The sequence below is a fragment of the Rhineura floridana genome, chromosome 7, assembly GCF_030035675.1.
Source record: "Rhineura floridana isolate rRhiFlo1 chromosome 7, rRhiFlo1.hap2, whole genome shotgun sequence".
NCBI lineage: Eukaryota > Metazoa > Chordata > Lepidosauria > Squamata > Rhineuridae > Rhineura > Rhineura floridana.
Window position 1 is genome coordinate 59,754,357 of NC_084486.1, and position 14,663 is coordinate 59,769,019.

General features: G+C 42.3%; 1 protein-coding gene across 2 annotated transcripts in view; it reads right to left on the reverse strand.

The window, feature by feature from the left end:
- The window catches only part of DOCK1 (dedicator of cytokinesis 1), a 702,192-nt gene that overhangs the window by 496,313 nt on the left and 191,216 nt on the right, over nt 1–14,663 (reverse strand). For both annotated transcript variants that reach the window (XM_061635676.1, XM_061635677.1), the window contains exons 24-25: nt 14,035–14,105; nt 9,172–9,278 (exon numbers count right to left, since the gene is read on the reverse strand). In XM_061635676.1, the coding sequence (XP_061491660.1) occupies nt 9,172–9,278; nt 14,035–14,105 (178 nt within the window). The remainder of the gene's footprint in view (nt 1–9,171; nt 9,279–14,034; nt 14,106–14,663) is intronic.

A 14,663-nucleotide genomic window follows, 5' to 3' on the forward strand; every position in this document is an offset into this window, starting at 1 on the left:
GCTAGAAACCACAGGAGGGGAGAGTGCTCTTGTGCTCAGGTAGTAGTTGTGAGCTTCCCATAGGCATCTGGCTAGCCTGTGTGAAAAAAGGATACTAGACTGAATGGGACTTTGACCTGATCCAGCACAGCTCCTATGTTCTTATGACATTTCATGATTTTGAGGACCTGCACAAATGAATGGATTTGTACAAGTTAAGGCAGTGGGAGACCAATGTGATGCTCTCCAAATGTTTTGGACACCAACTCCCATCAGCCCTAGCCAGCATGACCAATGGCCAGGAATTATGCAAGTTGTAGTCCAGAACATATGGAGGGCACCCCTGAGTTAAGCATGTTTCTATGATTTCCACATACCCTCTGAACAAGACATTTCATAAGGAGAAGGAAAAACAGTATTCTCCTTGTGTCTCCTCATCACAGAACATTATTCAGCTGCTGTTCTTTGCCAAGTTCACATCTATTCATATATAATCAATTCAAACTAGGATCCATTGATGAGTGAGCACTCTACTTAGGATACTTACGCATAGATTCAGTAGCAGACACAAAGATTAAAGTTTAATCAAGGTGCTTGTGCATGTTGAATTAACGCAGGAAAGCTCTGGGTCGTAGCTTCAGGAAAATTTTCTGATCAGCTCTTAAGATGTTTTTCTTTAGAGACCATTAATAGATAAATTCACACTGGGTGCATATTTAGGAATTAGGTTTCCAACATACAGTACTTTTCATTTCAATACTGTATAGGTAAGACAATTTATCATTTTACCAATCTAGGTCTGAATCGCCATAATAGTGTCATGACCAAACAACCAGGAAACATTGCAGTGTGTGGCTGAGTACTTAAATAAGGACAACGTATGGGCTACTTCCTCAGGGGAAGAACAATCAGTACCTTTATTCAGGTCCCTCCTAGCCCATAGACAACTCTTAACACTATTCTCTGGTTCAAAAGATGAGTCCCTTGCAGTACATCTGTATCCCCAGCCTCACAGAAGCCAAAGGCTACAAAATAAGGTGAGAGCCCTTTAACAAGAGAGCCAGCCCCTCCAAGGAAGGGGAACCTACCACACTTCTGAAGCCTTATGTAGGCTGACCAGGCCTGATGGCTCTAGTTCCCTACCTATTCTCTTGTAGCTGACTTAGCAGGGTTCCTTGGAACTGTCCAAGGTCCTGCCTGCTCTCTGCAAACTTTATACCCTGAGAACTAACCAAGAATACAATAAGCAATCCAGGAAATTTAAAACACAGGAAACAATATCATAATGCTATCATAACAATGCATTCTGTATAAAAATAATTCCAAAGATCTAATGGTTCATTGTGAAATATAAATCATGCTGTGCCCTCCCACTATGAATATTTTAAATAGAACTTTGCTTTTTGGAGGCTAAGGGGTGTTTTTACTGAGCCATTTCCCCAAACATCTGAGCATAATTCTTTTAGCATGTTTCATCCAAGCAGAATACAAAGTTGACATTCATAGGGGCATTTGTGGCTTGCATTTCTTTCAACATCCAGGAAACCTATTTATCATGGTCCTAACCTATGTTCTGGTCACCAGCTTCACTTGATTCATTTTTCAAATATGCTGACTTCACCTCTACATAAAGTCTATAGTAAAGACAGTATTTTACAAAACTTTCAGGCCGTTGGTTCTCTTTAGACCTTTTCCACAATCAGCCAAATAAGAGTCAAAGGGTATAGGAATAATCTATAATTCACCATATGTAATCCATATTAAGGCCTCTGCACATATAATCACCATAGACCAAGAGCTCTCACTGAGCACTCAGTTACCCAGATATAGTCATAAGTGATTTAGGGCTGTCAACACAAATCAAGAAGCTTTGCTTACATTATCACAGTTTTAAAAAAATGCATTCACTGTGGCAGGTCACTCTGAATGCTGAACTTCAGCTACCTGCCACCATGTGGTTTAAGCTACTATAACCAGGAATTTTTTATAAGAAAGAATTGCACAATAATGGAAAAAGAAGGGAACTTTCTACTATATTATCTTTATTTATGTCACAGACTGATGATTTATTCCTATATGTAGTTAGCTACCAGGGCACGTTTTGCAACAAAAGGAAAATGCTGAAATGCAAAATGAAGTAAACTGTAAAACTATAGGAATTCAGTAAACTATAAAAATGGTCTTTGATTGGTTCTCAAAATCACTAACAGCCTGAAAACATGGATGACTAAATATACCGTAAATTCAATGAAATGTACTCAAGAACTTTGAATGAGTCACCAAAAACAACATTTGTACTAATCATACCCCACAGGTAAAGGAAGTGTATTGTGTGCGGTATTACATCCCTTCAGGAACACTGATGAGGAATCACACACACTCTCTATAAAAGCAAACGCAGGTGGCCAAGTACCTAAGAGTTTGGAAGCAAAACCACTACCAAATAAAGGTAGTGGTTCCTACACATGCAAGGGGGTTTATGTTCATTAAAAAAAATTAACACACACACAAAAACCAAAAAATGGCTGGACAAGGACATGAGAGCTTCTAGGACTTACAGACTGTCAAGACTGTCAGAAAGGAAGGGAAGGAGAAGAGGAAGATGAGAGATGGAATTATTCTGCTTGAGCAGAATAATTAAACCAAGGACTTAATTAAGACTGAAGGTCAGCATGCCATGAAATGAACATAAAAGCCTTCCCTATGCTATGCAAGGTGTCAGTAGAGAAGAAAGGGAACTTTCTTCTCTTTTATTTTCTCTTGTATGTCTATAACCTGAACCTTTCAGCACTGTACAGCATGATGAGAGCTGGTTTCAGAAGGGAGAAAGGGTACACCCAGACACCACTAGAAGGATTCCATTCCAAGCCAGCTGGAGCCCTGAACAGAAACACAGCTGCTAGGGACTGGGGACACATTGCAAGATTTTGTTGTAGGTCCCCACTGTACAGATTAAAAGAAACCAGTAGAGTGGGATGTCATCAATACATGATTTCAAATCTCTGGGTGACCTCACTCAGAAGTTTCATGGATTCTTTAAAAAGCTTGGAGAACAAGACAGGATCTTCCAACAGTCTGTACAGCATGAAAGCCACTGAGCTGGGAAGTAGTCCTACTTATTGGAAATCAGTTGTCAAAGTTGAAATGGAACCACTGAAAGGAGATATTTGGTCTTACCATGAAACAGTCTTCTCTGTGTATGTCAAAGATGACCTCAGGCAGGTAGCTAGCTCCACCTAGCGGTTGAAGGCAGAAAGAGTGCTGTTTAATTTTGCAGGGACTTCCTGCTCTCTGTAGCTCCTTGCCACAGTTCTTTGATGACAAGCCAACTAGGCGAGTGAAGACGGAAAGGTGACAAGACACATCTAAAGACAAACAAACAGTACTCATACACTCTCTGCTAAAAATAGGCATACTGAAACACTTATGGCAGCCCAGCCCTCCTAGGGAGTGGACCTGAGGTCATCTCTGACATGCACAGAGAAGACCATTTCATGGTAAGACCAAATATCTCCTTTCAGTGGTTCCATTTCAACTTTGACAACTGATTTCCAATAAGTAGGACTACTTCCCAGCTCAGTAGCTTTCATGCTGTACAGACTGTTGGAAGATCCTGTCTTGTTCTCCAAGCTTTTTAAAGAATCCATGAAACTTCTGAGTGAGGTCACCCAGAGATTTGTCTCTTCTTCTGTGCATGGAAAGATGACCTCAGGTGGGACATACCAAAGTTGACCCATGTAGGGAGGGAATATAGCTGTGCTGTAAAAATCTTATTAGTCTGAGAGAACATGCTGTAACATTCTTCTCCCAAAGGCCGCCTCAGCAGATGTGTATTTATTTTATAATGCTTGATAAATGTTTAAGAGTAGCCCATGTAGCCGCTCTGCAGATCTCCTGGAGGAGAGCATGTGGGAAAGGCTGATGATGTAGCTGCCGCCCTAGTGGAGTGGGCCACTATTCTGGCTGGCCGGACCAGCCTTAGGGAAGCATATGCCAACGTAATACATGCCTATATCCACCTATCTAGTGTTGAAATAGAACCTTTTCCCCCTTCAAAGTTGGGTGAAAAGACACAAACAAAATATCTGTTTGTCACAAAGGTTTCATTTTGGCAATATATACTTTTAGGGCTCTTCTCACATCTAGTGAGTACCATACATTCTCTGTAGGGTGGACTGGGCTAGGGCAGAAAGAAGGGAAGACAAACTCTTGTTGACAGTGGAAGTTAGACAGCACTTTAGGACAGAAAGAAGGGAAAGTGTGGAGAATGACCCTATCCTTATGAAACACACAGTAACACTTGTCAACCAACAGGGCATTCAGCGCAGACACTCTCCAGGCCAAGGTAATGGCCACAAGGAATTTATTTATTTATTTATTTTATTTAATTTCATTTATATACCGCCCTAAGCCCGAAGGAATAACACCTTCAAGGGCAGAAGATGAAGGGAGGCTTTACTGAGTGGTTCAAAATGAGGTTTCTGAAGGGCTGTTAGCACTTTGTGCAGGTTCCATGTCGGGTAGCGATGCTCTGTAGATGGTGCAGACATTGTTGCTGCACGAAGAAAGCGCTTCAGAAAGGGATGAGATCCCAGTGGATTCTATGGAGGTGTGGACAGAATTTATTTTATTTATTTATTGCACTTGTATACTGGCCCATAACCGAAGCTCTCTGGGCGGTTTACAGCAACCAAAAACATTAAAACAAATATACAAATTTAAAACACGTATTTTAAAAACAATTTAAAACACAATTTAAAAATTTAAAACAATTTAAAACACATGCTATAATGCCTGGGAGAAAAGTCTTGACCTGGCACAGAAAAGATAACAGCGTTGGTGCCAGGCGCACCTCGACATAAAGATCATTCCATAATTTGGGGGCCACCACTGAGAAGGCCCTCTCCCTTGTTGTCACCATCCGAGCTTCCCTTAGAGTAAGCACCTGGAGGAGGGCCTTTGATCTTGAACGTAGTGTATGGGTGGGTTCGTATCGGGAGAGGTGTTCCATCAGGTATTGTGGTCCCAAGCCGTGTAAGGCTTTATAGGTCAAAACCAGCACCTTGAATTGAGCTCGGAGACATACAGGCAGCCAATGCAAGCGGGCCAGAATCGGAGCTCAGAAACATACAGGCAGCCAATGTAAGCAGGCCAGAATCGGTTTTATATGTTCGGACTGTCTGGTCCCTGTTACCAATCTGGCAGCTGCATTTTGCACAAGCTGCATTTTCCGAACTGTCTTCAAAGGCAGCCCCACATAGAGTGCATTGCAGTAATCTAATTTGGAGGTTACAGAGCATGGACAACTGAAGCCAGGTTATCCCTGTCCAGATAGGGATGTAGTTGGGCCACCAACCGAAGTTGGTAAAAGGCACTCCGTGCCACCAAGGCTACCTGAGCCTCAAGTGACAAGAGTTGGTTCTAGGAGAACCCGCAAGCTACGAATCTGCTCCTTCAGGCGGAGTGCAACCCCATCCAGGACAGGTTGGACATCCACCATTCGGTCAGAAGAACCACTCACTAGCAGCATCTCAGTCTTGTCTGGATTGAGCCTCAGTTTATTAGCCCTCATCCAGTCCATTGTCGCAGAATTGCTGACAGAGCTGAAGCCTGACGCTTCAAGCTGTTGGGCCTGAGTCCTAACAGCAAGCCATCTTGTAGGAAAGAGAGGACCTCATTAATGCCAGCTTTCCTAGGCTGTATTTTTTGCTTCTGTGCCCAAGCTGAGAAAGCCCCATACCTTCGTAAATCCGGATCGTGGATGGACATTGAGATGCCATCATCATCTCCACTACCCGAGGCAGAAAGCCCTTTCATAGCAGGCGTCTCCTCTCAACTTCCAGACATGGAGCACCAACCATCCTGGGTCTGGATGGAGAAGATGTCCTTGAGATAGCAGGTCGTCCCTGAGGGGGATCTGTCATGGAGGGGCGACCACCAGGTCGAGTAGATCTGGGAACCAGGCCCTCCTTGACCAATATGGGGCAACCAGTAAAACTGTTGTCTTCTCAGACTGGATCATTTGGATCACCCTTGGAATGACCGGAAGTGGTGGGAAGGCGTACAATAGACCTGTGGGCCAGTGGGATTGCAACGGGATCTCAAATTCAGACTTGATTACCTTTGGTAGCAAGGCTGGGAATTTAAGAACCCTTGATCTGGGCTTGGGGTCTGGACACATGACAGAAACCCTAGATGCAGCCTGTCCTGGAGCATCTTCTGTGGAATTCAGGCCTAATGCTTCCATTGCCTTACACAGGAGGAGGAGGAGAAAGTGCGCTTCTTGGAAGATACTGTTGGTAGAGACCTCTTCGGATTCTGAATCTCCTCTCCACTCTTCTTCGTCCAAAACGATCAGCTCATTGTCTGTGTCTGTGTCCTGACCTTCCCCGTAGTGATGGTGTCTCCCCAGAGCATTTGCTTGGGGGTCCAGCGATGCACAGTTGGGTGGTGGTGGTCTTAAGACAGCTGATGCGTGCATCGGGTTGGAAGGCTGTGACAAATGTGCCCTCTTCGGGGTCTGGGTGGAGGGTCTAGCTGCCCTGCTGTCTTCCCCAGTAAGGTGTGCAGGGGCTGCCAAAGCCGAAAGGTCTCTGGCTAAATCTACTAGGAGGGATTCCGTCAGTTGTTCCTTCAATTGTTGCAGCATCAAGGGTGAAAACTGCAGTTGCAGTGTTTGTGCATGGCCACCCAGAGGTTGAGCATCCCCCCTTTCAGACTCCTGCAGAGGTGGGTGCTGTTTGGGGCCTCCTGAAATCCTGAGAAGACCTCTGGAGAAGATGTGGTGGAGAAAATGTAGTTTAAAGATGGAGGAGGCTGCCCCCCCTTCCTAGTCAGAGAAAGTTTCCTGGTCTCTTTGCAATCTGCGATCAGAGCTGTGGGTGTCTTGCGCAGCCACTCCACATCTATTGCCAGCCTCCTCCCAAGCCTCACATTCCAGTCTGTTAGTCTCTGAATATGAATCCTCTGGAGCCACCCTGCCTGCTTGAACACATGCCTCAGCAACCTCCTGCTTGCTGGTGGAGGAGTGGGCTACTGCTGACTCTGCAGCTATATCTGATGTGTGGCAGTCTGGGAGAGTAGGAGCGGTATGGCCTTTTTGGCGGGAACTGCAGATTGTGCAGTTGCTTTCCCCATGGGAGCAAACTGCAGAGCGGGGCTTATGAGGGCAGTAATAAGATGGTAGCCTGTAGCCGATGCTGCAGGTCTGTGTGGAGGCTGGTGGCCAAATGGTGGGAGGTGGCCGTAGACGACTGCCTTGGGCCTGCCTCTACCTGCTCTGATGGCACTATATGGGCGAGGGCGATAGCAGCAGGTTAGTAATGGCGGCTGTGAAGGGTACGTTGGGCCTGCTGCGGCTTGATCTGTGGATGGGGGGGAAGTGGTGAGATAGTGGCTGATTGTCACAAACAGCTCCACTGGGCCCATAGTGGCCTAAGGCAAGGAGCAGCAACATGGGGGTGGGCGGCCAGATGGCTGCTGGCAGCCGGAAACGCTCCTTAGGCTTGGTGTGCCTCAGGTGAGACATGGAGGAAGAGTTATTTTGCCACTGATGACACCCCGCCACCGCTAGCTGAGGGGGAGCCGATGCCTTGCATCTGGAGCCTCCTGCACTTGAAGCATGGAAGCCCATACTCAGCGCCCAATGGCACGCAAAACTTTGGGTTGGGTGGGCCTCCCTCGTGGCTGAAATGCCTCAGCTCTCTCTTCTTTTTAAAAACTTTTTTTAAAAAAACACAACACCTGGGAATGGGGGGGAGAATTACAACCCAGAACAAGAGGAAAGAAATAACACCAAACAAATACACGCCTGAACCAATAGAGCAGAGAGCGAAGATAACTGTCTTTGGTGAAGGCAGAAAGACAATGGTGGCAAGGAGCTACAGAGAGCTGGAAGTCCCTGCAAAATTGAACAATGCTCTTTCGGCCTTTAACCATTAGGTGGAGCTAGCTACCCACCTGAGGTCATCTTTCCATGCACGGAAGAAATGGTGTCCATCACTCCCAACTGAGGAGGTTACCATGGCTGATGGTACTGAAGCTCACTGAGAGGATTAGCATGATTGTGCTTGCTTGATTTTTTTCCAGGATAAATCATCCCTCAGGACAATAAAAGCAGTTTTAGTACCAAATCCTAGGCCTAAATCAAGACTGAAAAGGAACTAGAAAATAATCCAAGAGATCCTGGAGTTCCTTGAGCGCCTTGCTCAGAAAGATAATATTAGCAAGTAGCCAACAGTTATCACAATCTTCCAGATCCGCAGAATTTTCAGAAGCAGTCTCATTAGTGCTGAAAATAGCCTTGGAAGTAGCCATTTTCCATCATTATCCCCCCACCCTGACCTTTGAGGTTTTATTACTGTCAAGGCATATATATTTTTTGTTAATTAAATAAAAAAGTCATAATTGCCTTTTATGTGTTATTTTTTCACTAATTGTCAGCTTCCTATTGTAAGGAATAAAGGTGGAATGTAGGTATCTTTAAAACTACTAACTTCTTCAAGGATTCCTGGGACCATTCACATAGAAAATTGCCACTTCCAGAACGTAGCTAAACAATTCCTGTCTGCTCCATGTTATAAAGGGGCAAACGGAAAGCATACAGGTGGTAGGCCATATTTATTCAAGAACTTAGTTCATATCTGCATGCTTCAACAACTCAAATTCATCCAACAACATAGGGCTAGGTTCTAGACACATCTGCAGACCGACCTATTATCCAGGCTAGAGCAGCTTTCATCCTTGAAATGCTTAGCAAGAATGGCACATAATACCTCAGAGGATTCTTTTTAGTAGTCACACCTGAACCAAGACAACTATGGTATGCCACCAACAAAGATTAGAAACCACATTCAAATAAATGTTTCACTTCTGATTTGAAGGGAAACTAGAGTTTGCTCAGTTTGGATACAACAGGTCTGAACAAAAAAATTGGTAGGAAACAGGAAGGAGAACATTAACCCAAGGACAGTTAAAATATGCTTTGCCATTACTATGTGGACCAACCTGTATTTTCATTACCTTTACTCTGTAAATATATACCCATTTGTACTGGCAATGTAGTTTTTTTATTGGCTACAACCTCAACTGCTATCTGCAGTAAGGCGTAGCTGGCACAGACAAAGATTAGCAAATAACAAACAATGTGACAACTGAATGACTTTTTTTAAAGATTCTGTGATTTTTCCTTACCATGCTGTGTGAAAAGGTCACTGTGAACTATTTCAATCAAACAGTACAGCTTCTGAATTGTGAGACGGCCTATTGGAACATTCAGTATAAAATCTGTGAACAGCTTGCTAGACAAAAACAGAAGAAATAAAGGAATAATTTTTTGGGGTATGCAACAAAGTAGTTAATTTCCATTAAAAGTTTTTGGAATGTGAATTTAAGAACTCAAGAATTTCTGAAAAACATTTCTAAATAAAAATACTACATATTCCCAATATAAATTAAATATTTCATCATTACTCCTTTATTATTTGTGTATTTCCAAACTCCTCATAAATTTGCAAGACTAAACTCAAACCACAAAGCACATTTCTTGCTCTCATATTGTTCATTAGCCTGGAAACTGAACACCTCACAAATCTCAAAGATTCTACGATAGTTTATCCTGGTAACACAGCTACCAGCTAACAAGCTAATTCTTGGATGACACGGATTACCTAAATCTGTTCCAGTCTGGATTCAGGTCTGACCATGGGACTGAGTCAGCCTTGGATGCCTGACAGATGACCTCTATAGTGAGCAGGATAAAGGGAGTGTCACCTTGCTTCTTCTTAATCTCTCTGTGGCCTTGGATACCATCGACCATGGTATCCTCCTCGACCGGCTCCATGGAATAGGAATTGGGGGCAGCATATTGCAGTAGTTCCAGTTCCAGACCAAGTCTAGAGAGTAACATTGGTTTTTCAGACCCTCTAGTGGTTGTGCTATGGGGTGCAGCAGGGTACCATCTTATCTCCAATTCTATTTAACATCTATACCCCAATGCTATTTAATATCTATATGAAGCCGCTGGAAGTGGTCATTAGAAGTTTCAGAGCAAGGTGTCATCAGCATGCTAATGACAGTCAGCTCTACTTCTCCATAACATCCAAATCAGGAATGGTTATGTAGGCCCTGGACCGGTGCTTGGACACAATGGTGGAATGGATGAAGGAAAATAAGCTGAGCTTGAATCTTGGCAAGACAGAGTCACGGTGGGTGAGTTGTTTCTGTGTTCAAGAAGGACCAGGTATGCAGTCTGAGGGTGTTTCTGGATCCAGTTCTGTCACTGGAGGCACAGGTAGTCTCAGCGGCTAAAAGTGCCTTTTATCAGCTGCACCTGGTGAGACAGCTATGACCATTCCTGGACTCGAAGAGCTTAACTACAGTAATTCAGGCATTGTAACTTCAAGACTGGATTACTTCAGTGCTGCGAGATTGCTGATGGGAGTGAAATCCTGTCAGTGTATAACACTTCTGTTATGAGTTCTGCACTGGCTGCCAATTTGTTACCGGGGCAAGTTCAAAGTGTTACTATTGGTATACTTAGCCATTAACAGCTTGGGACCAGTTTAGTTGCATGACTGCCTTACCCCAGATGTGCCCACTCAAGCATTTCACTCTGTGGAATAGACACTGTTACAGGAGCCACATAATACTCGTTCTGCACTTGTAATAGATCAGTCCTTTAGCGTGGCAGCACCTACTCTTTAGTACTCCCTGCCTACTGACATCAGGCAGGTACCTTTGCTATATTGCTTTTGGCACCTGCTTAACATTTTTTTGTTTAGGCAACCTTATCCAGACATAGAATCATAGAATAGTAGATTTGGAAGGGGCCTATAAGGCCATCAAGTCCAACCCCCTGCTCAATGCAGGAATCCAAATCAAAGCATTCTCAACAGGTGGCTGTCCAGCTGCCTCTTGAATGCCTCCAGTGTCGGAGAGCCCACTACTTCTCTAGGTAATTGTTTCCATTGTCGTATGCCTCTAACAGTTAGGAAGTTTTTCCTGATGTCCAGTCGAAATCTGGCTTCCTGCAACTTGAGCCCATTATTCTGTGTCCTGCACTGAGGGATGATCGAGAAGAGATCCCAGCCCTCCTCTGTGTGACAACCTTTCATGTACTGGAAGACTGCTATCATATCTCCCCTCAGGCTTCTCTTCTCCAGGCTAAACATGCCCAGTTCTTTCAGTCTCGCCTCATAGGGCTTTGTTTCTAGTCTCCTGATCATCCTTGTTGCCCTCCTCTGAACCTGTTCCAGTTTGTCTGCATCCTTCTTGAAGTGCGGAGACCAGAACTGGACGCAGTATTCAAGATGAGGCCTAACCAGTGCTGCAGGGCAACTAATACTTCACGCGATTTGGAAACTATACTTCTGTTAATGCAGCCTAATATAGCATTTGCCTTTTTTGCAGCCACATCACACTGTTGACTCATATTCAGCTTGTGATCAACGACAATTCCAAGATCCTTCTCACATGTCGTATTGCTGAGCCAAGTATCCCCCATCTTATAACTGTGCATTTGGTTTCTTTTTCCTAAGTGTAGAACTTTGCATTTATCCCTGTTGAATTTCATTCTGTTGTTTTCAGCCCAGTGCTCCAGCCTATCAAGGTCCCTTTGAATTTTGTTTCTGTCTTCCGTGGTATTAGCTATGCCCCCCAATTTTGTATCATCTGCAAATATGATAAGCATGCTCTGTACCTCCTCATCCAAGTCATTAATAAAAATGTTGAAGAGCATTGGGCCCAGGACCGAGCCCTGTGGTACCCCACTCGTTACTTCCACCCAGTTTGAGAAGGAACCATTGATGAGCACTCTTTGAGCACAATTCTGGAGCCAGCTGTGGATCTACTTGATAGTTGTTCCATCCAGCCCACATTTAGCTAGCTTGCTAATCATCATATAGATGTTGACTTGTTTTATTCTTTTTACGAGCTGTTTTAATTTGTTTCAATATGTTTTTAAAATTCTTGTTTTTAACTGTTTCATTGATAATTTTAATGTTTTGTAAACTGCTTAGAGGTAACTTGTATCAAGTGGTATATACATTTTGTTAAATAAAAATAAAGAACAAACTCCTTAACTTGCTGCAGAATCAACCTGTTTTACATGGCTGAAAGGTCATAAATTATTATTATTTATTATCATCATCATTATCTTGATTACCCACCCTTTGCCTTAAGATCCCAGAGTTAACATCAGAGTTAACTAGAAAGAATGTGTGAACAAACATATCCTGGTTATTCACCTTGATTGCAATATCAAGATACACCCAGGTAAAAATGTTAAGATATACATAAGCATTAACCCTTCTTGCTTGTTGGGATTCTAGAGTAGTTACCATAGAATTGAAGGCAACAATAGCATCATCCCTTAAAAAAAACTGAAAGCAAGATTGGTAATGTATAACAATCTTAAACTAGGTTCTAACACAACCCTTCAGACCATTACTTGTGTAAACAAGAATTCAGTGACTATGGACTTTTCTACACTGTGGAGCTTGACCTGGGACCTCCTCACATACAAACCACACCACCTTCCTATGCAGTTATGTAGCAAAGCAACTTAAGAACAAGAGCCTGGTTATATCACTTCATCTCCTTTCTAGCCTGATTTGAGTCTTGTGCCCAGAAAAACTGAAACTTGCTTTCTGACCCAACACAGTTCTTGTACAAGACATCCTGTCTTTTGTATCTCTTATCCAACCCTATCCCATGATTACTTCAAAAGCCAGTGCAAATAAAGTAGGTCAGCTGATTGATTCATGTAAGGATCTCAGCTCCCACTAAGTAATCCAATATGCTTGTCTACTCAGAAGACAGACCTATTCATTTCACTGGGCCTTTTCCCAGTGTATAGGATTGTAGTGTGTATCACTCAATTGTAAGGGAACAAACCTACCTAGAAGGATCAGTAAAATTAATGGGAGTAGACAAGAATAGGATTTCACTACCCAATGGTTAATTTAGATGAATCTCACCTTGATAAAAAAAAGACCTGATTTTACCCACTGTTTTGGGATCACTTGGGAAAGTCTAGTGGGGGCTTTCCTAATTCTACCCATCTATGGCTATATTAACCAAACCAAAAAAATAAAAAAACAGTATTTCTAGAAGTTGTTCAGGACTGCATACTAAAATAATCACAAAACCTACAAAATACTGCTCCTTTGGCTTCAGAAGATTCACATAGATTGTGTAATGCGGTAATCCTTACAACAAACACGACAGTTTTCCTGGCGCTCTTTGATTTCAAAGATATACATGTGTCTTCTGATAATTGTATAAACATATCCATAATTAATGTGGAAAAGGGATTATTCTCCAGTGGCAGATCTGTCTTGATCAGATATCTGTTCAGGTAGCAAGTAAAAAACTTTTTTTATTGGGGGGTGGCGATGCATTCATTAATTGTTTTTTACATTATTCTTTGATATGTTATTTTCATGCTGGTCATTGACCGTAACAATAAAGAGGGAGGGATGGAGGGAGGGATGGAGGGATGGATGATTTTCACTTCTACTTTTGTAACCTGCTTTGAGGTATCCTCAATAAACAGAAAGTAAAATATAAAATGATTAGAATAAACAAACATCAGAATATTTATAGTGAAAACTGTATGCGTAGGAGTGTAATCTTATGTACATTTATTCAGAAGCCCTACTCAGTTTAACAGGGTTTAACTCCCAAATTAAGTGTCTGTAAGATTTCAGCCTAAAATGTGTTATACCACAAAAAATAATGAATGTCTTATAAGATTCAGATGCCTCAATTTTTTTTTAATTTTTGGCACCTCCTTGCATAATCTATGACCTATGAAAGTTGACTACATTTATCTGAAAAAAATGTATCCAAAAAGTGAAATATGGATTTGCTCCTTATACCTTCAGGAACTATAATATATAACAAGTGATTATAGTTAATCATCTTCAGTGCCAGATTTCGAATGCAGCAATAAAATACCAAACATATACACTCTTTTTACACATACAAAAACAAGTTGAAGTTTAAACATCAAGGAGTAAAAGCTAAAAACATAGCAAACTTTTTGGCTCTTACCTAAGTTCTTTTGGATCAAAAACATGTTTCACATCATTCACAATCGTTGGCAAATATTTAAGTGCAGCACCCTAAAATTGAAAAGAAATATACTGTTTAACAGTAAACAGTAAACAGCCTGTTAGCTAAGTAATACAAGATTTGATATGATATTTAATGGTAGACTGAAATCATGAACAACTGAATTCAAATCTTTAATCAAATAAAAATAAAACCCAATAATACCTCTAATGCAAGAAACCTTAACATTTCTACATTTCTGTAGCACTTGAATACTACAAACTGCTTCACAATATCTCAGTAACTTTTACAGTTGTGAGGCAGATGGGAATAAAGGTGAACTTATGCTTAACATGAACAACACTTTCCAATAGGCACAAACAGAGCCAGCAAATAGTGACTACTGATCCATCTGACACCCATCAGTTGTTCTGACTAGAATTCAAATTAGGCCAGCATGTCTGTGCTGGCTGGGACTGATGGGACCATAGTCCAAAACATATGGAGGGAATCAGGCTGACAAAAGCTGATCTAACCCAATACTATGTTGGCTTCCAGAATTATCATAAACTAGGGTTTAGGGGCAAAAAGGAAGCTCCTAGCCCTACTACACAATATTTTTATAGAAA